At 43.0% G+C, this 25,424-nt stretch overlaps 1 protein-coding gene across 5 annotated transcripts in view; it reads right to left on the reverse strand.

The window, feature by feature from the left end:
* PHACTR1 (phosphatase and actin regulator 1) overlaps nucleotides 1-25,424 on the reverse strand; it is a gene marked incomplete at its 3' end in the record, with an annotated part of 241,570 nt that overhangs the window by 211,775 nt on the left and 4,371 nt on the right. For 4 of the 5 annotated variants that reach the window (XM_081918227.1, XM_081918226.1, XM_081918229.1 and 1 more), the window contains exon 3: nucleotides 18,132-18,278. In XM_081918227.1, the coding sequence (XP_081774353.1) occupies nucleotides 18,132-18,278 (147 nt within the window). Of the gene's footprint in view, nucleotides 1-18,131; nucleotides 18,279-25,424 lie in introns of those variants that run through there. The other variant, XM_081918232.1, reaches the window with a different exon arrangement.

A 25,424-nucleotide genomic window follows, 5' to 3' on the forward strand; every position in this document is an offset into this window, starting at 1 on the left:
GAGTCAGTCTCTAAATAAATCCTGATTTCTCCTACCTTGTTAGGCACTACCCTGTACATAGCAAAAACTCTGGCTTGGCTTCAGCCTACGCTCGATGAGTGATAAAAAGTTTCCAGACACCAGGTTTTCTCTCTCATATTGTACATTTTTCAGTGTACTCTTTGAAAGGGTAATGTGTGAAGAGACCCTTATGGCCTTTCCCAAAAGCAATGTGTTATTTAGTTACGGTAAATGAAAAATAAAAGGGTTTTCCAACTTTCCATCTGCAGAATGGCCCCAAACGTTAGCTGAAGCATTCTTCATACCATGAGGCAGACTTCCTCTAGTTGGCAGTCTCCAATGTTTTTGGTCTACAACTCCATCAAACCCAGTCACCACAGACTGGGGCTGATGGGAGCTGGAGAGCATCAGGTCAAGAGGGTAGTAGAATTAACAGTCTCATATACCATAAGATTTGCCTCTTATCATACAGGGATTTTTTTTTATAACACTAATTGTTCTCTAATGGTATGTTGGAGGGGGGGGTCTACTATTGACTAACATTCAGTCCTAAAAATCACTAGCATTTAATTGCCAGCACAATCCACTATTCTTGGCCTTGGGCTTTGATGAAAGCAAATATGAAGGTTTCTATGGTTGCCTTTTAATTATAGCTTTTCATCTTTGTTTTATTTTAAGGCACTAAAAATGCATTCTCTGCTCTTTCCATCTTCTCTTATCCATGGCCAAGAGAAGTGTGAAACTGTAAGTAAATTAGCACAAAGTGATAGGTTGTGATATTAGCAGCCCAGTCTTCAGCTGCCTGAAAAGTGGAAGCAGTTTGCTTCAACAATGTACCTAAAGGATCTTGATCGGAAATTTTACAAGAAACCTGGCATAGGATTTTGGGAAATTACAACCTGTGGAACACTTCTGTTGGGCTTCTTCCACTTGAATGATCTGAGTGATAAGATGTAAAATTTGGACTCGAATCCCACTGTTGTACAGGAACCATCTGCCACACACACATCGAAATTCTAGCAGCTCACCTCTAATGATTCACTAGCGCATAACTGTGGTGCTACGACAAAATGAAAATGATTCACGATTGAATGAATATGCCAGGTTGCTTTAAGAAGAAGTGGAACATTGCTCCTGTTAAATCCAGTCTGGTCACTTAGCCTTCCTTCCTTACCATGTCCACAAAGACAGAAGAGGCAAAGAGTAGAAGCCATCACTCACACAGGCAATCTCAGTCCAAGTTAGGCTGCTAAAATCCCCCTGAAGTTAATGGAACAGTACTAATTGCCTGCAAGACTGAAGCCTGAATGGGATTCAGGAAAGAACCTTAAAGATTATACAGCCTTTCATCACAGCCATCATTTAAGCCTATAAGTTCCCTTCACTAACACATAAAACAAAGGCGTAAGGGGACACAGCAAGCACTGCCCATTGTTGAGAGATGTAAGCTCCTGGTTTATCCAAATGCAATATCAAAATGTGGCATCACATTTGTACCTTACCGGGGCGGGGGAGGTATTATTTGGTACAAAGTCAAAGAGGTGGCTGGGTCCTGGACTATGACGTCTAGGACCTACACTAATGTAATATGGAGTCACTTGGACTTTTGGAGCACAAAATGAGAGTATTGCAGCCAATGGAAAAGCAACAAACAGTAGCTACAAATAAAAAATAGCTGTTACTCTCACAAAACACCAGATGATAAGGAGTAATTCCTCCACAAATCCAGAGTGGCGTCCCTAAGACGATTGGATGGCACCTTGTACGCCTCCTTCTGGCAACACCTGCAACCAAGCTGGTGCCAAACTTATTGCTCTTCTTTCCTTTGGACCATGCCAGTGAAGCCGAGAGGAGGGTCTTGTGATCTGGGCAGCCCAGGACCTCCACACACACTGCGCAGGCTTGCACCCCAGGCAGGTAACTTCGGTGTTGCTAACACAGCAACACGTCTCCCCCAGAGATGTACTCCATTGTCTCTTTAGACAGATGGATCCCACCTGCCCTGACCATTGGCCTTGCTGGCCAGGACTGGTGGGAGTTGGAGCCCAACAAGGTTTGGAAGACATCAGGTCCCCCACCTCCATCTTGACTAAAAGATGACTAATAGAAACATTGAGAGCACCAGCTGAGCTAAAATTAGTCATAGAACCATAGAACTGTAGAGTTGGTAGGGACCTCAATGCAACCATCTGAGATGCAATGCAGCCAAAGAATCTCTGACAAACCTCCAATAAATGAGAGTCCACCACCTTCTGTGGTAGTCCATTTCACAGTAACGGCTTGTCCACACTTCCACTTGTCCTGTGTCTTAAAAGCACAGGTTCGAACAGTTTTCTTTTTGTCCCTTGATTTTCCCCAGGAAAACTCACTCATTATTGCTGAATCAGAGCTTTTGTATGTTTTAAAGTAGGATTGCAATTTTCTTCCTTGATTGTCTTGTTTTGTTTTTTTTCTTAATCAAGTGGTGTATCAATTTTATGAAATAAAGCAAATAAAATAAATCCATGGAAAACACCTGATTGGCATTTGCAGTAAAGAGCAGGTTTCCTTGGGGAGAGGCGGTGGGACAAGAAGTGTGGACAAGCCCTTACTATCAGAAAGTTCTTCCTAATGTTTACTCCTTGCAACTAAGTTCCTTTCAAAGCAATGAGACTTAAGTTAATGGCAGACAACAAGGCATCGTCTTTATTGAGTTTTGTCAAACTTGGGCGATCTTCTTTGGAGCTTCCTATATAGCCCAAATTGTCAGAGAGTCCTGTTTTACTTCCTCTCCCTTTTCCACTGAAATCAATGAAAACCGAAAGTGCTTAATGTTTGATCATGGCCATTTTGTTTATTTGTTTAAATACGGAATTATAATCTAATATTAAGGCTTTCACTATTACTCGGTTGCATTGGCAGAAATATAATCTAATGATAGTGACAGCTGAGGGTGGGGGGAATGGCTAGCCATGTCATGAGAGAGATGTCCCACAAAGTACAAAATATATTGTAAGATATCTATACACCAAAGCCTAACAGCAACTTTTGAGCCCCTGGATTTGATGGGGTTGCGAACTAATTCATCCCGACTCAACCTGGTTTTCCCTGTCTGTGGGCGTACATTTTAGGCACTTCAGAAACGGTCTCCAACCTTAATCCTTTGCTACTTGAAGGCATTTCTGGCTTTCCTCTACTTTGGCCTCTTAACTAACTCCTGCCTCACCGTCTCCTACCCCCAGCTCATAGCACAGGATGCCTCTGGGTTTGAGACCAGGGTAAAGTGCCCTCTGGTAGGCTCCCTCCTCTGATGGTGAGTCCTAGCAGTGATGGGATGCTACAGGCAGAACAGAACTAGATGGCTGGGTCTAGGAATACCCCCAAAGCAAAGGAAAATGGGGCATTGCGGAAAGAAATTAAAATGACAACAAGACCCAGCTGCCTGGCATTGCTTAGAGTATTAGGCTGGATGTCATTTTTAAATGGGGGTGGGTGGGGACAATTGCCAGTTTTGGGTCATGCCAGGGCACCCTGGTCCCGCTAGTTGCCCAAGCATGCCAAGAGCTGCTGCCATCCCTGACTGACCATTTACTGCATGGGGTACATCTGGCCTGAAAAACCAATTGCAACTGAAAAGAGTGCATGAAGTGCCCTGGATATGAGTACACGAGGTTATGTGCATGTAAGTCCTATGAGAAAAACCAAAATCCCACCAATCAGATGTCCATGTCTGGCAAAGGAATGAGAATAGGAGAGAATAAATCTATTCCATACTCCGTCCTGTTTTCTGGGCAACTGACCTGTAGGATTCTAACTACCCCCCTCAAAAAAAGAGACATATACACAGAGCATTGATTTGCATATGCAATTTCCCATCCAGCCAGGCCTGCTTCTGTCTATGTGTACTTCCAAGATGAATTGGAGCAAGTGCTTCTGTATTTAAGAAGAAGGATAAATTAGATCCTCTCCTATTTAATTAGAATTAAAGGCAATTAGAGCCAAGACAAGTAGATGCAGGGAGAGAGCTGCAATAGAGGGAGAGGACTGTTAATTAACAGAACTAACCACATTTAAGCACAGTCCCCCATTCTCATTTTAACCCATCTATTTACTGGAAAGAAAAGTTCTCGTTTTGGATGTGTGTGTGTGTGTGTGTGTGTGTGTGTGTAAATGCCAAGAACCCCAGTCTGCATCCGTCAGCATGACTTGAAAGGCACAGAGCACCTCACAGCATTGGATCATAGATGATGAACATGGCTTATTTCTAAGTGAATCAATATTTCCCAGGCTCTATTAAGACAAACGTTGCTTTTATTTTTAGCCCTGATAGGATATATTGGTACTTTCAAGTGTCATGTCTATTGTTATAGAATAAATGGGCAAGCAACTTTTCATTCCTCTGCTGTTCAACGCAAAGGGACTTTGCCAGGGTGACAAAGTATTTGGATAAATTTACTAGTCCATCTGTTTTTCCACAGTATTAGGAACTATTTACAAACAAGCCCACAAAAGTTAGCTATTCCACCTACCCACACTTATCTAAAGTAATCATATTTGGCTCCAGAGTTGCAGGTTTCCTTGTCTGGTTGCCCAAAGGCAATTCTTTATTTGCCACAGGCAACCAAGGGATCAGCTATGTACATTTGCATTGCACTATTAATTATGCATAAGAGCAACCCCACAATTAACTTAAACTTGGTGGGTTACATTTACACCATCCATCATGTTTTCTATATCAAATGCATGTCTATGACATCATACATCAGCTTTGCACATTATTACAGAAAATGGGGAACAAATGCCTAGCAGATGCAATTTTGCTCATTCGGAAGCCCAAATGAAATTAATATGTGTCCAACCTAAAGGCAATTTAGGTTCCAAATGGTTTTGCTCAATTAGTCATTAAATTTGCTTGACATTAAAATTCTGATGAAGCCGTAAAAGCAAGTTATTCCATTATTCCATTCCAAAACAGATTACCCTGAAATTCTGAACAGGAAAGAAAACCTTAGAACAGAGTTACTGATTCTTTCCTATTACCTTCATTACTTGCATTCCAGCAGCTATGATACCCAAAGTAAATCCACCTGAAGGCAGAAATATATGGAGGGAGCAGAACCTGCCCATATATACTGAGGGAATCCAGCCGATTTCTATAGGTACAGCTAGGACAGAAAATAAATACAACCGCCAGTGTGTGACATACCGGGGGAAAGAAACCTTTTTAACTATGGCAATAAAATTGATTTCACAGATATTTAAGCACTCGTGAATGGAGGAGAAATCCACTTAGAACTAATGTTGTTAACACAGGAGAGAGCCGTTTTCTTTAGCTTAGGTATCTTTTGTGCAAAATTCTTTTTCAGTCACGCTTATTCCTAACAAAGGAAATGGTGAGGGTTCATTCTATTTTATCATAAGGTGAGCCTTTTAAAATGCTTATTTATGGCCTCATATTAGAGAGAGATTTTCCTTCAGCAACTTATCAACAATTTCCAAATAAGAGCCTGTGACCCCTTGCGGTTAGAGCGTGGTGCTGATAAGGCCAAGGTTGCAGCTTCCATCCCCATATGGGACAGCTGCATATTCCTGCATTGCAGGGGGTTGGACTAGATGATCCTCAGGGTCCCCTCCAATTCTACAATCTTATGGTTCTATGTGGGCTGCCTTCCATATGCATAGCGAAATTTCACCTTTCATGCCTGACAGTGGGAAGATCCTCATTACATATTGTTTTATTGTACTCCAAGAAAGGAAAACAATGCTCCTCGCAGGCATGGAATTACTGGTTGTGCTATCCAAACTCTGAGCCAATTTTCAGTTTACATTTTCTACTCAAACATAGATATTCCTGTGCAAAACTCACAAGCAAATTATATAGATACCATCCACTTCTCTTTTGGAGTGCTTCCAGACAAACTGTCTATTGCGCATTCATCCTGACTGGTTTGCTGGGAGATTAGATAATTATGGCTATTCGTCGAGCAACCATCTTGATCTGTTTGTAAAGGACATTAAATGATGTGGGCTACTCATCTCAATTGGTTTCTTCTTGGTCCTTTGTCATCCATCCCTAGGTCCACAGTGTAAAGTGGGAATTAGCCATCAGAGAACTGCAAATCTGGAAGGGATATGTGCCCCAATCCCATGCTTGCTTACTCACAAATTCATCCCAATGAATTCCATAGTACTTACACCCAAGTAGCTTTGCACAGTGAAGAATGATTTTCCCATACCCCAAACAAAGGCCTGAAGAACTTTTGACCACCAAGCCAAAAGAAGAAAATTGGCCAACTATGGAATGGCCACTGGGGACCATTTTGTATTGCAAAAGAGGAAGGGAATCGTGCACAATGTTACCTGGACTGCGTTCAGCTTGCTGGGTAACAAATCATACATAGGTGATGTAATAGAAAAATGCTATGAATACTGATACGCCTTATAAATTGTAAAAAAAGAAGAAGCAAAAAAGCTGATAAACCACCAATGAGACCACGAACAAGATTTCAAACCTCAAAAAAGCAATTTTGCTGCACTTGTGTTCCCACTACAAGCCCAGCATGGAACTGAATTTATGATCTTATTTCATGTTCACAGCTACTACAAAGAGACTACAGAAAGTCACCCTGCAGTGGTAAAAAAATTGTTCTGATCTTTTCAAAAGACAAAGGTAAGATTGTTCAAGCCCATGAGGCTTTTTGTGTTGTAGAGTGAAAGGTTAAAAAAAAAACAACCACCAAACTGAGACTTCCCTGCAATATAGGATCTACAGTAGATCAGAATCCAGGCAAACCTGGTCTGTTCATCAGTGTCTGAAGATGAAAGTGTCTGAAGCTCCAGGGAAGCCCTGTCCAAAACCCACCACTAGTCTTGAGCTGCTGCTAGAAGCCACCTAAGTATTTAAGTCTGTCTCCTTTAAACATAACCCTCTTGACTCCCTCTTCTCCCAAAGGAGTCGTGAGATCACTATAAAGTAACTGATTGGAGGATCAGAGTCAGAGCCAACTGTTTGAGGGAAGTAATAACTGGCTTTTAATTATTTCTGCAGCAAAACTTACCTGGGAGCAAACTGGATGCAATGGGGCTGAATGTCTGAGTAGTCACATATAGGATGATAAGAGAGTAGGGAAAGCACTTAAATAAATCTGGTCAAAAAGCGTTATGAAGAATAAATATATAGTCTGCAACTGGATTTTTAAAAAGACAACATCCCCCAATGTCATCTCAGAACACAATTTGCTTTCATATTGTTATATATTTCACTTCTAATTTGTACACCACCTTTCTATATTACTATAAACAAGACAATTTACAAGGTGGAGAAACAACAAAGATCGCACACTTTATAACAATCTGATCCAAAACAAAAATGTCATAATAAAAACATAATTTTGAAATAAATGAATTAATAAAATAATAATAATAACAACAACTTGTAATTAGGCCAATCCCATTGAAATGATCAGAGAATAAACCTTGGAAGAAATGCTTATGTGTTCATTTTAAAGCATCATAAAATTTCATAGATATTTACTCTGCACATTGCTGATTTAACACCAGACAAATTTTTAACACTTGCATTTTAAGTGATAGCTATCTAGCTACATTCTCCCTCTGTCCCCATGCTGATGACAATTATAAAGATTGGTTCTCTAGGTATACATTAAACTAGATAATCTATTTCTTACAAAATTGCAGCGCACTTGGCATCATTCAAATCCAAGACAAAACAAGCTCAATTGGACTCTGTGCAAAGTCTTGAACAAGTTGGGGGAAACCCCAGCATCATCCTGGCATGTAGATTGCTTGAATTTCCTTAACTTGCCAGACTCCATTGGCTGGCCGAGAACATACATAATAGCTGAAATCCAATGTTTATTCTAGCATAATCACTCCAGCTGCAATAGCCATGCCATGCAAAGTCATTTTATGTTTGACATCTCTTGACTTCTGTTGGCAGAGGATTGAGAGCTGCCTTTTAGCTGGACAATGCCATTGGTGTTACTACATTTTATTTCTTTGCAACTGAGGAAAAAGAAATAACCTCTCAAATATGTAGATATTTGTAGGGCTGCACTGTTAGGCTGCAGTGTTAAGCACGGATAAGCCCCGCTAAACTCAGTTGAATGTACTTCAACTGAGAAAACACACATAGGATTGCACTGTACATTTGCCAATGCAGGGTCTCTATTCCCTGCCACATCTGGAACCAGGATGAAGCATATCTGAACACTCTTGCTGGTCTGCAATGGCTTTCCAAGAAACACACAGCTAAAATCAGCCTCATGTTCCTGAGCTACTACAGAATGCAGCTGTGCTATTTCCTGCTGCTACTCATGCTGTGGCACATGGGTATGAAAACACTCCCTTTGGCTCACCCCAGTGGCGTAGCGTGGGGGGTGCAGGGGGGGCCAGCCGCACCGGGCGCAACATCTGGGGTTAGGGTTAGGGGGCGCAAATCCACGGGTTAGGGGGCGCAAATTACTTGCCTTGCCCCGGGTGCTGACAACCCACGCTACGCCCCTGGCTCACCCCAATCTTCCTGCCCTTTTGGCGTCAAAACAGAATCTGATGGCACAGGGCAAGGAAACAGCACGTGGAAGTGGGAGTGCAGCCATTAGTTCTCATTGTAACAACTGCACAATACGTACCCAGTTTTAGAATGGTCTTATTTGTGGAGCTGGAATTTGTGCATCTCCCATTAACAGCATGACCTGATAAGGACATCACAGCTTATTGCTTGCTCCTTTTTTCAAACTAGAGAAGCGGTTCTTAACCTTTTCTGGGTCAGAGACCCCTTTGAGAATCTGATGAAAGCTACAGACCTCCTTCCCAGAAAACTGCACAGAAATACATGCACAGAAAATTGTGCATACAATTAATTTTATTGCTTCATTTTGTGTGTGTGCCCTGAAACCCACCCATACTAGGGGATCCATGGACCACAGTTTAAGAAGCCCTGAGCCACAAAAACTGAAGTCTTGATTTTACTGGCTACAGGAAAGTTTCATGAGTCCACGTTTTGTTTTTTAAGAAGAAGAATACTAAATCAGGTAACAATGGATGATATTCACTTTGGCTCATTAAATTTAATGGACCTAACTTAGTCATGTCGATTAATTTCAATGGGTCTGCTCTGAGTAAAGCTTAACTGAATGCCACCCAATGCAAAGAAAAACATTTTTGCCCAGTTATCATTGAAGTGGAGCCTTCCGAGTTCTCAGTATGCTTTGTACTCCCACTACTGTATATCTATACCAGCTTCCTGAATCTGGTGTCCTCCATACATTTTGGACTACAATTCCCATTACTCCTGACCATATATTTGTATTTGCTGCAATCACATCCACTGTCATATGCAGTATAGATTAAGATACTGTTCCACAATGGCTTGTACATTTAGGGCATTTAAGGAAGCTTGTCTGCTCTGTTCTTATAGTGTTCCCATTTATATCAAGGGGAACTGTAAAAGTAGCATGAAGAAATGAATATGATTTGCAGAGGGATGGCCCCCTCTTGGGTATATTTGGAAATATACACTCTCCTCTCCCCCCCTCCCCATGCAAAAAGTGCAGCCTAAGAGTTTGTGGAATCTACAAGTATTCTAAACTCACATGGCACTAGCATGTCAATGGCGCACAGAGTGAAACCAGTACGTACAAGCCAATATAATAAATTACTGATTTTTCTTGAAATCTAATGAAACAATGCAAGTCAAAACAGAGAAGCAAATTATTAATTTAATCTTATTAGAAGGGCAGCTAAAGGTTGCCCCATTTAATTGCTTGGAGAAACAGAGCAAATCCTTGCTATTCCCAAACCGCATAATTGCCTCCGCATGTGCAGCCTCTGACTGTTCGGCAACATAGATAGCAGCAGTAATAGTATAATTATAACTTACAGCTCAAAGAGGTAAACAAAACTGTTGGCTCTCAGCCATTTCTTTTGCAAAGAATAGTAGTGCATATCTGCATATGGGCCTTACTGCTGGAAAGCCTATTAAATACAAATACAAGCAAAAGCTCTACCTTGATGCAGCTTATCGCAGCTGCTATCTTAGGACAATACAATGACCAGATGAAAGAAGCCTAAAAGTAGCAGCTGGCAGGCAAAACAGCAATGCAAGCAGCAGTTGAGCAGCAGGAGTTGTAATCATAAATGCATTAAGTGAGAAGCGAGGTAGAGAATGTATCCAGGGCCCCTAGAATTGTTTTAGTTCTGACTGCACTGAATTGGAATAAAAAACAAATCGCATTACTTCTTACTTCCAGATGCATGCACACACACACACACACACACATACATATATATATATATATATATATATATATGCTTTCGTAGATTTTCACGGGTACAGGAATGCAGGTTTTGGTGTCCTCGGGTGTCTTCCCGTGTAAAAGTTGGGGTGTCTAGGCGACGTTTCGACGAGGTCTCACTCGTCATCTTCAGGCTGGTGCTTTCGGCTTCTTGTTACTGGAACAGAGCAGGATCTCAGTGTTTGAGTTCCTATAAATACTGTTGAGGGGGTGTGGTGTATAGCCTCCAATGTTCTGGGCAGAGAGGAAGTTCCCAGGCTAGTGTGCCTTTTCTTCTTTTGTTCCTTAATTACTTGAGGGATATCTTGAGTGATTTCTTGAGTGATATCCTGAGTACCACTTAGGTGGGTCATTAGGTGTGGATTAGTTGCTAAAGTCTTTGTGTCTTGACCTCTTGAACTTTGTGAAGAGTTTTTCTGAGAAGATGGCTGTACTGCACTTAGTTGTGCTCTGGCTTGGCTTCGTGTATAGGGGCGAGCTGTGGTTTTGTGGCCTGTGTCAGCCAGATCTGTGTAGGGATTGCAGGGGGGTGCAGCATCCGGAGGTGCCACCATGGTTTGGCTACTGGATGGTGTCTGTAATTTATCTGTGGAGAGGGTCTGGGTTTGGGTCTGGTGTGGTTGATTGGTGATGGCGTTCTGTGTGCCTCTGGATCTGGTGTCAGTTTTTGTGGGGAGGGCTAATTTCCAGATGTCTGGCAAGCGGGATGTGTCGTCACGCTTGTTCATGTTGTGAGGGTGTTTCTCTATCTCGATGGCTTCCATGATTATTCTCTTGTGGTGATGTTCCATGTTAAAGAGCAATTTGGAATCTGCAAAATTAATTTCGTGTCCTGTTTCTTTCATGTGTTGGAAAAGAGAGGAAGTTTTTTCTTCTTTTTTGACGGCATTCTTGTGTTCTGCGATACGTGCATTTATTCGTCTGTTTGTTTGTCCAATGTACGTGGCTGGGCAGACTTTGCAGGGTATTTCATAGACCCCTTGGTTTTCCAACTGGATTTTATCCTTGGGGTTTCTGAGGATATTGGCTATTTTTTGGTTGGTGCAAAAGGCTGTTTTGATATTGTGTTTATGGAGGATTTTGCTAATTTTATCTGTAGTGCCCTTGATATAAGGAAGGAGGGCCATGCCATTGTTTTCTTCTGTGTCTTGGTTTTTGGGGGGTGTTTCTTTTTGGATTAGCTTCGTAACCCTGTTTTGCTGGTATCCATTGGCAATTAACACATTTGAGAGATTCTGTAACTCAGTTGTCAAGTGGTCTTTGTCAGCCAGGCGTTTGGTTCTGGAGATGAGAGTCTTGGCTACGGAGTTTATTTGTGCAGGGTGGTGGTGTGATTGTGCATGTAAGTAGCGGTTGGTGTGTGTTTTTTTCCGGTAGATAGTGTGTCCTAGGGAGCCATCAGGTTTTTTGTAGATTAGGACGTCAAGGAAGGGAAGTTGGTTGTTGGCTTCTATTTCCATAGTGAATTGTATTTTGGGGTGTAGGCTGTTGAGATGTGTGAGGAAGCTATCCAGTTTTTCCTTCCCGTGTGGCCAAATTACAAAGGTGTCGTCAACATATCTGAGCCAAAGTTTGGGTTTGTGTTCTGACTTGTCTAAAGCATTGGTTTCAAAGTGTTCCATGTACAGGTTTGCGATGACCGGTGAGAGGGGTGATCCCATAGGTGCTCCTTCTATCTGTTTGTATCTTTGTCCATTGTGGATGAAGTACGTGTTGGTTAGGCAGTGGTTGGTCAGGTCCAAGATGTATTCGGGGGGATTGTATTTGTTTTGAATGGCTGTCAAGGCTTCATTAATGGGCACTTGTGTGAAGAGAGATACAACATCGAAGCTCACAAGTAGGTCATTAGGATGTAGGTTTTGCTTCTTTATTGTTTCTATGAACTGGAAGGAGTTTGGAACGTGTGAAGAGATGGATTCTGCATAGGGCTGAAGTTGCTTGGCGAGAAATTTAGCGAGATTTTGTAGAGGTGAGCCTATGGAGCTGACTATTGGTCTGAGTGGTGTTCCTTCTTTGTGTATCTTGGGGAGGCCGTAGAGTTTGGGGCATCTGGATGATTTTTCTCTGGGGATGATTCTTAGCTGGATTTCTTCACTGATAGGAGAGGCTTTTATTTTGGATTTGGTGGTTTTTTCCAGATAGGTGGTGGGATCTGTTTTTATAGGTTGGTAGGTAGGATCTTGGAGTAGATTTGATAGTTTTGCTTGGTAGTCCGATGTGTTCATCACAACAGTGGCATTACCTTTGTCTGCTGGGAGAATGATTATGTTGTTGTCTTTCCTCAGGTTGGTGAGTGCTTTCTGTTCTTCTTTGTGTAAATTGCTTCTGGGTGGTTTGCTGGAGCAGAGGATGTTGGTGACTTCAAGTCTGATTTTATTGGCTTCATCTGGGTTGATTTTGGTTAGGCTAGCTTCGACTCCGCATATGATGTTTTCCGTGGGGATGCGTCTCGGGGCGACTGCAAAGTTGAAACCTTTGGAGAGTACTTTGGTTTCAGTTGTGGTGAGGATCCTGTCTGATATGTTATGTACTGTTTGTTTCATGGGTTGTTGTGGAGGGTGGCTGGGCTTCTGGCGTTTCTCTAGTTTGTGGAGTTTGTTGGTGTGTGTGTCTGTCTTATGTGAGGTCTCCGTTTCAGCTCTCCAGACGGCTAGTTGTTTGCATTTGTCCCAGAGTGCAGGGTGGATTTTGTTACAGAGTTTGAGGTGAAGAGTGAGCAGATCTTTGTTGGTTTGGTTTAGTAGGTATCTTTTCTTGTGTAGTTCGTTTCTGATTAGGGATAGTTCAGTAACCGCTACTTACATGCACAATCACACCACCACCCTGCACAAATAAACTCCGTAGCCAAGACTCTCATCTCCAGAACCAAACGCCTGGCTGACAAAGACCACTTGACAACTGAGTTACAGAATCTCTCAAATGTGTTAATTGCCAATGGATACCAGCAAAACAGGGTTACGAAGCTAATCCAAAAAGAAACACCCCCCAAAAACCAAGACACAGAAGAAAACAATGGCATGGCCCTCCTTCCTTATATCAAGGGCACTACAGATAAAATTAGCAAAATCCTCCATAAACACAATATCAAAACAGCCTTTTGCACCAACCAAAAAATAGCCAATATCCTCAGAAACCCCAAGGATAAAATCCAGTTGGAAAACCAAGGGGTCTATGAAATACCCTGCAAAGTCTGCCCAGCCACGTACATTGGACAAACAAACAGACGAATAAATGCACGTATCGCAGAACACAAGAATGCCGTCAAAAAAGAAGAAAAAACTTCCTCTCTTTTCCAACACATGAAAGAAACAGGACACGAAATTAATTTTGCAGATTCCAAATTGCTCTTTAACATGGAACATCACCACAAGAGAATAATCATGGAAGCCATCGAGATAGAGAAACACCCTCACAACATGAACAAGCGTGACGACACATCCCGCTTGCCAGACATCTGGAAATTAGCCCTCCCCACAAAAACTGACACCAGATCCAGAGGCACACAGAACGCCATCACCAATCAACCACACCAGACCCAAACCCAGACCCTCTCCACAGATAAATTACAGACACCATCCAGTAGCCAAACCATGGTGGCACCTCCGGATGCTGCACCCCCCTGCAATCCCTACACAGATCTGGCTGACACAGGCCACAAAACCACAGCTCGCCCCTATACACGAAGCCAAGCCAGAGCACAACTAAGTGCAGTACAGCCATCTTCTCAGAAAAACTCTTCACAAAGTTCAAGAGGTCAAGACACAAAGACTTTAGCAACTAATCCACACCTAATGACCCACCTAAGTGGTACTCAGGATATCACTCAAGAAATCACTCAAGATATCCCTCAAGTAATTAAGGAACAAAAGAAGAAAAGGCACACTAGCCTGGGAACTTCCTCTCTGCCCAGAACATTGGAGGCTATACACCACACCCCCTCAACAGTATTTATAGGAACTCAAACACTGAGATCCTGCTCTGTTCCAGTAACAAGAAGCCGAAAGCACCAGCCTGAAGATGACGAGTGAGACCTCGTCGAAACGTCGCCTAGACACCCCAACTTTTACACGGGAAGACACCCGAGGACACCAAAACCTGCATATATATATATATATATATATATATATATATATATATATATATATATATATACCAGCATGCATCAATAATTCTGCAGCACATACATGCAGTTTCTGAAAAGAATTCCTTTTCTTTCATTAGTTTATGGACATCCCATTCAGCACCACATTTGATTGAACAGCTCCTGATGCTCAGGTTAGTTTTGGCTTTTCTTCCTTCATAATTCCTCCTATTTCCAGTATTTAGAGGTGGGTGCCGCTGTTTATGTAGCCAAAGCACCACCACCAAGCAGAAGGGGGAGCCTTCATCAGGCATGGGGAAACTTTGTGGTTTGGAGAAGTACAGAAATCTTCAGTGGGGAAACCCTGAAGGGCTCCGAGGAAGACTGAATGTGTTCAGTAGCCATAGGAATGCTGACTGTTTAGTTCTTTTATGGTGATGGTCTTGGTGGGACCAGGTAGGAGGGGTAATGGAATGGAATCTCCTGGAGGAGAGCATGACTGGCTGACTAGAACACTAAACAGGACACTCCACACTGCAAACATTTTGTCTCAGGATATTGTTCCGCAGCTACTAATGTTTCCAGCTGACAAACTGTAAATAGCGATACGGCAAAATGTGAAACCTAAAAGGGCTTGTTCTGTTGAAGTACAGTGTATAAAGACATTGCACTGGCAGTCTGTAAATATATGAATATTACATCTTAAGAAAAGCATTAAGTTCATACATAAGGAGCCCTGTACTTCAGGGAATCAGACAACATTCCAGTATGCCTTCTTTAAAAATAATGCAAATAAATTGTGCAATTTTGTATGACAGCATCTATGTTACCAATCTGGATTGTGAGTAAAGGAATAAATAAATCCCCAAACAGTGCAAAAGATCTTGTACCTTAGCATTTTCAGAGCCAAACTTTCTATGCAAGTAGTTAGGATAAATTTCCTTAAGCGACTGTTGGTCCTTATCCAATTTAAGGGCCCTTGTTTTGTACTTTATGATTAAAAAAAAAAAAACCACCACCAGAACTAAATGCTTACTACAGAGGCTTTTTTTCTCATTAACGTAAACATTGCTTAGCAACCAATTTGCACCACATTTTTTACATTCAAAGCATCAAATGGCAGATGGATTAATGAAAACATCCTCCAGCACTCTGCTGAGTATTTACACTCCCATGAAGAGATATTTCTTTGAATGAGCCCAATGAGAGACAGCATGGTATTTAATAGGTGGGGGGATCCTTTCCTTTCCTCAAAGCACATGTTAAAAGTGAGGAGAAGAGGTAACAGCTAGGCTAGCATTCTTGCCATGCCTGCTTGGGAATTAAAAGCTATATGAACCTCTCAGCCTTGACAGAGAAGGAACTGGAAGGTTAAACGATGAAGGCATTAAGTGACTTGAAGGTGCCTTCCCTTTAGCTGTTTATGATTAAACTCTAATCTGTTTATAATGGCATGACATAGCATTATCCATGACAATATTGTCCACTGTAGACTCAGCAGCTTAGCAACTATGCCCAATCACCTTTCAATAGCACCTCAAACCCTTCCATCATGCTGTCTCAGACCCTTCAGTCTCTGATTGTTCTATCTTCAGTCGCACATTTTGAAAAACCAACACAATTTGGCATCACTTTGTGGTTGCTGAGTTATATAGTTATAGCTGCCATAACCAAAAATGATGTGTGTGCATACACACACACACATTCCAATTAATGACCAGAAAGGAATTAATGACATGTCACCCAAAGCAATCAGCTGGTCGATGAAGGTGCAGTTTGCATTTTACATCTTACTAGGTGCAAAAAGACAAGAAGGTCAGAGAGGAGTGGAGGAGAAACACACCCATTTCAATAATAGGCAGAGAACCACAAGATTGCAAACCCCCAGCTCAAGCAATCTTTTAGCATGCTGAGAGACAGGGAGTTCCAGCAAAATTAACCATAGTTTCCAGTATATATTAGCTTAACCCCAAAAGCCTCCAGATATTTAATGGAAATAATTGAAGGATTGTCGTTTGCTCCAATTCAGGGGTAAAATGTGGCTGCTTGGACACAGATCTGGAAAGCCCAGACCTGTGCCTAGAAAGCATGAAACAAAGGGAAGCGTGTATGAGCTCTCAATTCTGTCAGACTTTTCATGAGTCTGGAAGCCTGAGTGAGGAAGGTGCTCAAGAGGTCACAATTGTCTGGGGCAGCCACCACTTCCCCTTCCTTCTCCCTTCCTTCAGAAGCAGGTAAAGAGCAGGTGGCAGGAGGAAAGAGCCCTTTGAGGTGAACAGCAAAGCATGAAAGGGCAAATGTTGGAGGTGCAGAAGAAGGATGCTTGGGAAGTCAGGGTTATGGAGGAGGTAAAGAGGCAATTCTGGACTAAAGGGCTTGAGAGACCTGCAGATAAGATTGCGCATGAGGCTGCTATATTGGATGCTCACCTGATGAGGCAGCAGAACTTGAAGATCATGGAAGTGTGGTGTTCAGGTAACTGTGGAAGGCACTAATGAGATCAGAGGAAGAAGGATACTTGAAGGAGGATGGTTGGCTGGCTGGAGGATGAGTGTTCTCTGGAGGTGCTGGATCATTGGGCAAAACATAGCAGGGCTGTCCCCTTTTTGCTGGCTCTGATCCAGGGCCTTCCAGAGCATAGAATTGTAGAGTTGGCAAGGGACCCCATGGGTGATCTAGTCCCACACCCTGCAATACAGCCTGCAAGTATGTGACACTCCCTCCCTGTCGTGCCAAAGTGCTTCAGTGAGGCATGATTTTAGCATGTTAGGCTTCTGTTAAAGCCAAGAGAAGGCTCTATCTGCAGGAGGTGGCAACCCTACAAAAGCTGAGGGAATGACAGCTTGAGAAGGGAGAATGGGGAAGAGTGGATTGAGATGGGCCAGGCTGGGGAACTGCATCCCTTGAGATGCTCTCAGCCTCCATCTCCCATCCTGCCTGCCCTATTAGCTATGCCAGCTGGTGCCCATTTGGACTTGGGGGTCCCAGCAAGAGCTAGGAACCCCAGCCTAGGCTGAGAGAGGAGGAGGAGGAGGAGGAGGAAAGCAGCTCTGGCAGCTAGCAGGTGGCTTTGAAAGGGAATGCAACTCTTCAGATAAAACGCTGTGCAGGGTGCAGGGGGCCAGCAGGGGGCGGGGCCGGAGGCTCAGAGGGAGAGCCTGAGGCAGAGAGGCGGGAGAGGCGCCCAAAGGCAGCAGCAACCTTTGGAGAAGCCGAATGCAGCGGGGGAAGCCGGTCTCTCTCCCCTTCCCCACCTCTGCACCCAACAGACACCAACCCGCTCCTTCCAGGGTGTCAGAGGGCTACTCCACATTCTCAACTTCGAGGTCACCGTTGCTCGCCTCGCCTCCAGTTCCAGACAGGGAATCCGGCGCTGTCACCCAAACAAGTATAGGGATGAACGCCTCGCCGCCGCCCCCCGCCCCCCACCGCCTCAGCTCCTCCCCAGTTTCCAGCCGCGCGTGTGTGTATGTGTGTGCGCGCGTATTGCACCAGCGCCTTGGAAGGGCGGGATCGTGGGGGGAGAAAAGCGAGGGTGACAGCCAGGACATGTCAGGGATTCACATTCCTGCAGCGGGCCCCCCCCCCGCCACTTCTGCACCCAGCAGACACAAAGCGGTGTGTGTGTGTGAGAGAGAAAGATTGTGTTGCAGATATGTACAGCAATAGCAACCTCAGGTTTCCACCAGGGCGAAGAAGGGCTTTGCATGAGAGGCTCGGGGTTGGTGGGGTTGGGCGAGGTGGGCGCCACTCACCTGCCTCGAGGTTGAAGGAGATCCTGGCCTCCGCGAGGTAAGGGGTGTCACTCTTGGACCGGACTCTCCTGATGGGTCTCCGGTCTATGTCCTCCTCGGAAGATGCCGCCATTAATGTGGGTACGGTGAGCAGGGTCGCCCGGCGAGCTGGTGAGGGAGGAAGAGGAGAGAGAGGGGTGGAAAGGAGGAGGAGGAGGGCGCACACGCATAGGAAGGGGGAGGGGAGAAAGAGAGAGAGAGAGAGGAGCAGGGACACACGGAGAGAGAGAGAGAGGGAGGGAGGGAGGAAGGAAAGAGAGGAGGGGGAAAAGAGAAAAAGAAAACCCGTCAAGGATCTGTGGACTGGAGTGGAGCTGGAAATCCTGCCCTGCCACCCCTCTCCTGGCAGCCCCAGGGGCAGAGCCAGAGTCCCCACGTGGCACCCTGCAGAGCCTAACAAAGCACGAAGCCTGGTGGTCGCCTCTAAAGCCATCGATGCAACGGTGAACGGTGGCTCTTAGTGGGCTGGGCCACCTCTAGCCCAGCAGATTTGCAGATCAATTAGCGTGCTTTGTTGTATTGCTCTCTCCCTCTGTGTGTGTGTTGCTTCGGGTTTCCTGGGCAAATGTCCCAGCGGAGGAAGCAGGTGGAAATGTCTTGAGTTGTTCAGAGAGAGCAATGAAATACAGGCGCCAAACTTTTTTTAAAATGCTGAATGCTTAGGAGATAATGAAAAAAAGATGCGAGGGAGTTGCTTATGCAGTCACCAGCCCTTCATACAGCTGCTGTTAGCACACATATTGACAGTAGACATGCCTTTAAAAAATAAAAAAAAATAAAAGGATAGGGCAAAGATAAGGCCCTTATCCAAAAATTAAGTACCTCTGGTCATACTTGTTAAGGATTAGACACTCTCTGCATTTTTACATGATCTCTCAGGGTTACCACTTTTTTATCCCACCCAAGGAACTCAAGACAGCTAATGCAAGATTATATAGTGCTTCAAAGTGTTCAAAGCACTTTCCATACATTTTCCACAACCCTGTATGGTAGACTAGCATTATTACTCCCAAACTGCGCTAAGTGTGTGTGCGCGTGTGCACATCTTAAGGCTGAGAGAGAATGTCTTGTCTTGTCGAAGGTCACCTAGTTTAGTTCTGGAGTGGGCAATAAGGACCATGTGAGAATGGTTCCAGAATTCAGACTAACGATTTTGACCACCCAAAAACCAAATGGTTGACTACCCTTATGAAACAGTCTATGGACATGAGAAGCTAGTCACACCCTGGGTGGGTCTAGCTCTGCACTGACCACAGCTCTCCAGTTTTTCAGACAGAGTTGTCTCCTAGCCCTACCTGAAGATGCTGGAGATCTGTACCTGGGACCTTTGGTATGTAAAGTGGATGCTCCACCACTGAGCTATGGCCCTTCTCCTCTGCTGGCCATACTCTGGGAAGTCAGGCATACAAATGCACCCTTTTTACAAGACCTTACAGAGAGGAAACATGGCTTTAGGTGTTCCTCGCTCTGCTCATTCAGCCAACAAACACCATATTCTGTTCTGGGGAGGAGAAGAGCCATAGCTCAGTGTGCTTTGCACACCGGAGGTTCCAGGTTCAATTCCTGGCCTCTCCATGAATTGGTGTCGATGGTACTTAGTTGGCAGTATGACCTATGTTCTTCATGGTTCCTTATATCTGGAAATATGACTATCGATCCTTCATTATGATGACTGAGCAGCCAGTGTGATATGAAATATGTAGCAATGGCTGAAGCCAAATCTTGCAGCAACACCTGTGTTATGAGTCCCATTCAGGCAAGGTGCTAAATGACCTTGAACCAAAGGCTACTTTCAGGCATCCTTCATCTTTCTGAATTTTCCTCTATAGGAAATGAATATTTAAGGGTGACTTGCTTATGAATGGCACTGAAACTACAAGCATGTGCCCTGCACTTATCTGAAGATCCTCATCTTATCTGAAGATCCTCATCTGGTTCTGTCCCTCTAAGCAGCAAAGCCAATGGCCGTCAGCAACCCTTTTGCCTTCTCCATACACTTTGATAACAGGGGAGCTTGTGAGAGACCTCATTGCTGCTGGATCCCTTACCACATTCCAATAAAGATGGCTCACACAAGCAAGACAAGTTGGACTTTTAAAAAACAATAATATTAGAGGGTTTTATACCCTCCTCCTAAACAAATTCCCATGCTTAAGCTGTAGCTCCAGCTTTTGTTTGTTTTGGCAAAAGGACTTTTGTAAAAATAAAAATTCAAGAATAGGTAATGACAATCTTTCATAATTAGAATTACAGTGCATCTGTACCTGTGATTTCTGGCCCAGCAAAATATTTTCTTCAAAAATACCAGTTTGTGGAAGCTCTGCATTTTCTCCTGCTAGGAAATCCAGCCCAAGGGATTTTGCTTACTTTCTCTGGACTTGCGTATCTATAAACCAAAAACCTTCAGCTGTTCAGCTTCAAGAGTATCAAGAATAATCTGCATTTTATGCCTGTAGTTGAAAGAAATTTCAGCCACCTGGCAACACCCATGAAGAAATGTGCATATCTTTGTGTTTAAAAAAATCCCCCAGAATTTCAAGAGGGGAGGGCAGATCCAGACTTCCCAGTGTGCATTTTGAACAAACAAGTCTCTGGGGGACACCTATTCACTAATTTTAATTGGGATACTAACAATGTTAATTGAGGGGGGTTGTTTTTTTAAAAAAAAATCTATGACAGAAAAATGGCTCATTAAGTAATCACCTGCATTTGTATTATAATTTGTTACCATTTTCTTCCAAGAACGCTTCCTTCCTTGACTTTCCTCTGGCATGAAGATGAGTGAATGAATAGGCCCATCCTATGAATATCTACTCAGACATGAGCCCCATTGAGTTTCAACCCTATGCACATTTTCCTGAGAGTAAGTCCCACAGAATATAGGGGCTATAAAGAGCAGCATACTGTAAATCAGTTTGTTTTGTACATGCCCCTTCAAAATAATATGTATCTGTCAGTATTCAGAGGTTCCTGAAACACATAATGTAATAAATAGATCCCATCCACTTCCTTGCCTCAAATTTAAATCAATGCTCAACTATACACACATGTAAATGGGAAGTTAAACTGGACACTGCTTTTCATCTGTAGGTTAGGTAGAAAAATCAAACGGCAGTCCCTTGTCTTATTTTGTGTCTGTCATGTACAGAATCTTTTATTCAAAGAGTAAAGAACATATGCAAGTGTTAAAATACAAGCCAGGATAGCTTCCTGGTGAGGTGATAGTCTAGGTAATGGGCTATTAAGGGATCAAAGGAAGTGGATCTGTGCCAGATACCAAATGGGTGAATCGCCCTCCCTCAACTGGCTGGTAGTTAGAAAGAAAAAGTTGAGAGTTCAGAGAGTTGAGTGATGCGAGCTAGAAGCTAGAAGCAGAAAACAAGCAGGCTGGGAAGCCAGATAGTCAGAGTGATGCTTGATTTCTTGAATTTTTTTATCAAAAAGTTTTTTGTTGCTGCTTTTACTACTTTGTTGTTTGTTGAGCCAGGCTCCTTTGGGGGGCAGGGAAGGAGAGAAATTGAATATGCAAATGAACAAACAACTTATCCCTGGAACTGACCAGAAGGAAAAGGCGTCCAATTCCTCTTAATTATGTTCCCACATTGCAATACCTTGTAGAAAATGGTTGGTAAAAGCATATGCCATTTATTCTCAATGCCTACCAAAAAGAGTAGTCAATTCTGCAAGCCACTGAAGACCCCTTTCTGGCCACTCCTTTCTCTTCCTCAAAGAGCTGCTATTAAAAATGCCATAATTATTTGTTACAGCTATTTTAGCAGGGGTAGCTAAGAAATGGCCAAGAGACGGCTATACCTGGTGTATCAATGTGTACCAAACACACACAAGTCCAGTTTGGCTTTTTCATCTGTTTCCCTGTGGTTCATCCTGAGAATTCCCAGTTACAGTTGCTGCTTCTCAGCAATGATTCATGCGAGACCCGTGGCTGAGAAATGTGTCACCCTCACTCCCCCTTATCTGGATACTTCGGCAATCTGATTTATCGGGAGCAGAGGAGTGCCTGGACGTGAAGGGGATGTAAAGTATATTGACGGTTATGCAGTAACATGGAAATAATGGGCCTGTTTTATTGTGCATGTCAACTGTGGGTGTTGATTTTCATGTTTTGATGAACTGGTTTATTGTGTATTTTAATTGTGTGTGTTTATTTTATTTTTTGCATCTTCTTCTATACTTGTAAACTGCTTAGGAGGCACCTTGGCATAAATTTAAGGCTTATTAGGTTTAAGTTCATATAAATATAAAACTTAAACCTAATCCTGTACATACACATTTTTTAAAAAATGGCTATCACTACGCCTTCCTTTTTAACCAGGCCTTTGGTGGATCTGATTGACATCCTATGCCCTTTTAAAATGTGACTCTTTTGGGGGGGCGGGGTTGTTATTCAGTTGCTGTTTTTATTTTTATTATATATATTGTGGTTTTTATGTTGATCTTTTCTGTGAACTACTCTGAGACCCATGGCATGTAAGAGATACAGTGGTACCTCGGGTTAAGTACTTAATTCGTTCTGGAGGTCAGTTCTTAACCTGAAACTGTTCTTAACCTGAAGCACCACTTTAGCTAATGCGGCCTCCTGTTGCCGGAGCACAATTTCTGTTCTCATCCTGAAGCAAAGTTCTTAACCCGAGGCACTATTTCTGGGTTAGCGGACCACTGTACAGTAAAACTGAACTACAATAAGTCAGAGGGGGAAAAATAATCTCTGTGATCGGAATGTGTGACTTGTTCATCTTGTGTTGGCCTTCAGCCAGTATATGAGCCAACCTTCTGATAGCACAGATCTCACGATCCCCAGGATCGGGAAAATGTCATCTTACAGTGGGTCAAAAAGAGGTCCCCATATTCTAATGATTTGGTAGAAGCTCCCTCCCAGTCCACCAGGTTGTATAAATGATTCTGTGTAATGTCTACAAAGCAAGCGAGGCTGGCACTTGTAACTCTTAATTGGCTGGCACTGGGGAAACTCTTAATTGGCCCAGTGACCATCCACTGACACGACCAGAGTTACTGCTGGGCTAAGATTGCCCATTGGCTTGCAGCCTGTTCCAGAGCCTTGAATAGATTTCAGTTCTGGTGACACCATGCACTGGTGCATAGCTTTATACTGCCTTTTTTAATAACAAGAGGCTACAGTTCCTCACGAAAGCTGAAAACCTCCACCATCTATTTAAACGTCTACCAATCTAAATAACAAACTTGTAAGCCCCCATAATGTTTAGATCCCCCTTTTGCACTTATATATATTGGTTGTTACCCAGTGGCCTCTAAACACATTAACAGAGGAACTGCTAGACCAGTGCAATGGCCCATCTAATCTAGCAATCTGCTCTCCCAGTGGCCAGTCCGATGCCTGTGGGGAAACCTGCAAGCAGGACCGAAGCACAAAAGCACTCTCCCCTCCTGCAATTCACAGTAACTAGGATTCAGCAGCATATGGCCTCTGACAGTGGAGGTAACCTGGATATCATTCCAGACAGAGGGGTTCACTTGCATCCCAGAGAAGCGCAAGAGGTACATAGTAGGGGGCTCTGCTTTATTTAGGCAATTCTCAATGTCTCCAAACTGTTTTAAACTGAATGTAATCTTTGATCCACTGGTTTCACATAATCAGTTTGAAACAAGATATTCAATTCATGCAGCGTACTTTAAGCAGTCGTTGGGCATAGTTAGAATTTGCACAAGTCAATAAGCAAAAAGCAGAGGCAGTCAGTTTTATTCACTCTGCCACCTGCTGGTGCAAAGAGAGACAGAACTGAAGAAATGCATTGAGGGGTAGCTCAGTGAAATCAGAAACACATCAAATGACTTTGAATCAAGTTCCAGGAATCAAGAATAAAAAATAATTTCAGTTCTGGCCCTCTGACAACATTAGGAAGATTGCGTAGGTATTTCAAAATTAGCACAACGATGAATGAATTCAGAATGTTGGTTCAGCATTTGCCAAGGAAGTGGGCACTTGGAAAACTGATGTACTGTTCACATGCACAATTAATGCAGAAACTCTTTATTACTGAGACCACCCTTCTTTTGATTGAGGTGGATTTACACAGGCCACAGAATGAAGTGGGAAGTGTTCCGAGGCAGTCAAGTACAGTACTTTATAATCCTTCCAAACAGAACATCATTTAAAAATATGCCTACATTATAACTCAACAAAAATAAAAGCTCCCTGCAAGGAGAAAATTAGCACAACAAGGAGAAATATCTCTATTGTACTTGATTTCTTCACATAGGGCAGTGGTTTTATATATTTATTCATTTATGTCAGGGAGCATTCAAAAGTATAATAATGCACTTGTGGCGGTAGAGTCTACTACCAGAGGACTCGACCATCCGACGTACGTACAGTGGTACCTCCGGTTACGAACTTAATTTGTTCCAGAGGTCCGTTCTTAATCTGAAACAGTTCTTAACCTGAGGTAGCACTTTAGCTAATGGGGCCTCCCACTGCTGCTGTGCAGCCACCACACGATTTCTGTTCTCATCCTGGGACAAAGTTCTTAACCTGAGGTACTATTTTCTGGGTTAGTGGAGTCTGTAACCTGAAGTGTTTGTAACCCTAGGTACCACTGTATAGAGCTAGAGTATTCCTAGTACAGTACTAATACAACAATAATAATCTGATTTCTTCTATGCATGTTCACTCCTGAAGGTCTAAGTAAGGAGCAATTTTCATTCAGATCACTTCATGGAGGAAAAAGTTAAAATGACTTTGGACTTAAATATTTGAAATATATAAAAAAAATATAAAAAATTGTCCAGTAGCACCTTAGAGACCAACTCTAAGTCTCTAAGGTGCTACTGGACATTATATATCTCTAAGAGGCTACTGGACATTATATATATTATTCAACTGCATCAGACCAACATGGCTACCTACCTGAATCTTAAATATTTGAATTCCCTATATATACTTTGCCTGGATAGTAAAAGGTGCTGGTACCTTGAGTACCCCCAGAAAAAAGCACTGGCTATAACTATTTTAAATAAAATAAATAATTACTACCACCACCCTGGCTACTCGCCACAATCCAAATCCCAAATTATGTGTTTGGAGGAGAGTGTAGTTTGGTCTTCAATTGTACATGTGTAGGACTGAGCTTTAAGCAATTTTGTCGCTGCTGCTGTTGTTGCTGAAGTGCCCAGTGGCACTTCAAAATTGTGAGGGCACAGATGAAAGCCTTCCATTGCAACTAACTTCATTTCCAGCAATTGTACTGAGAGGAAATC

The sequence above is a fragment of the Podarcis melisellensis genome (genome assembly GCF_964234715.1).
Source record: "Podarcis melisellensis genome assembly, chromosome: 7".
In the NCBI taxonomy this organism is placed as follows: Eukaryota; Metazoa; Chordata; class Lepidosauria; order Squamata; family Lacertidae; genus Podarcis; species Podarcis melisellensis.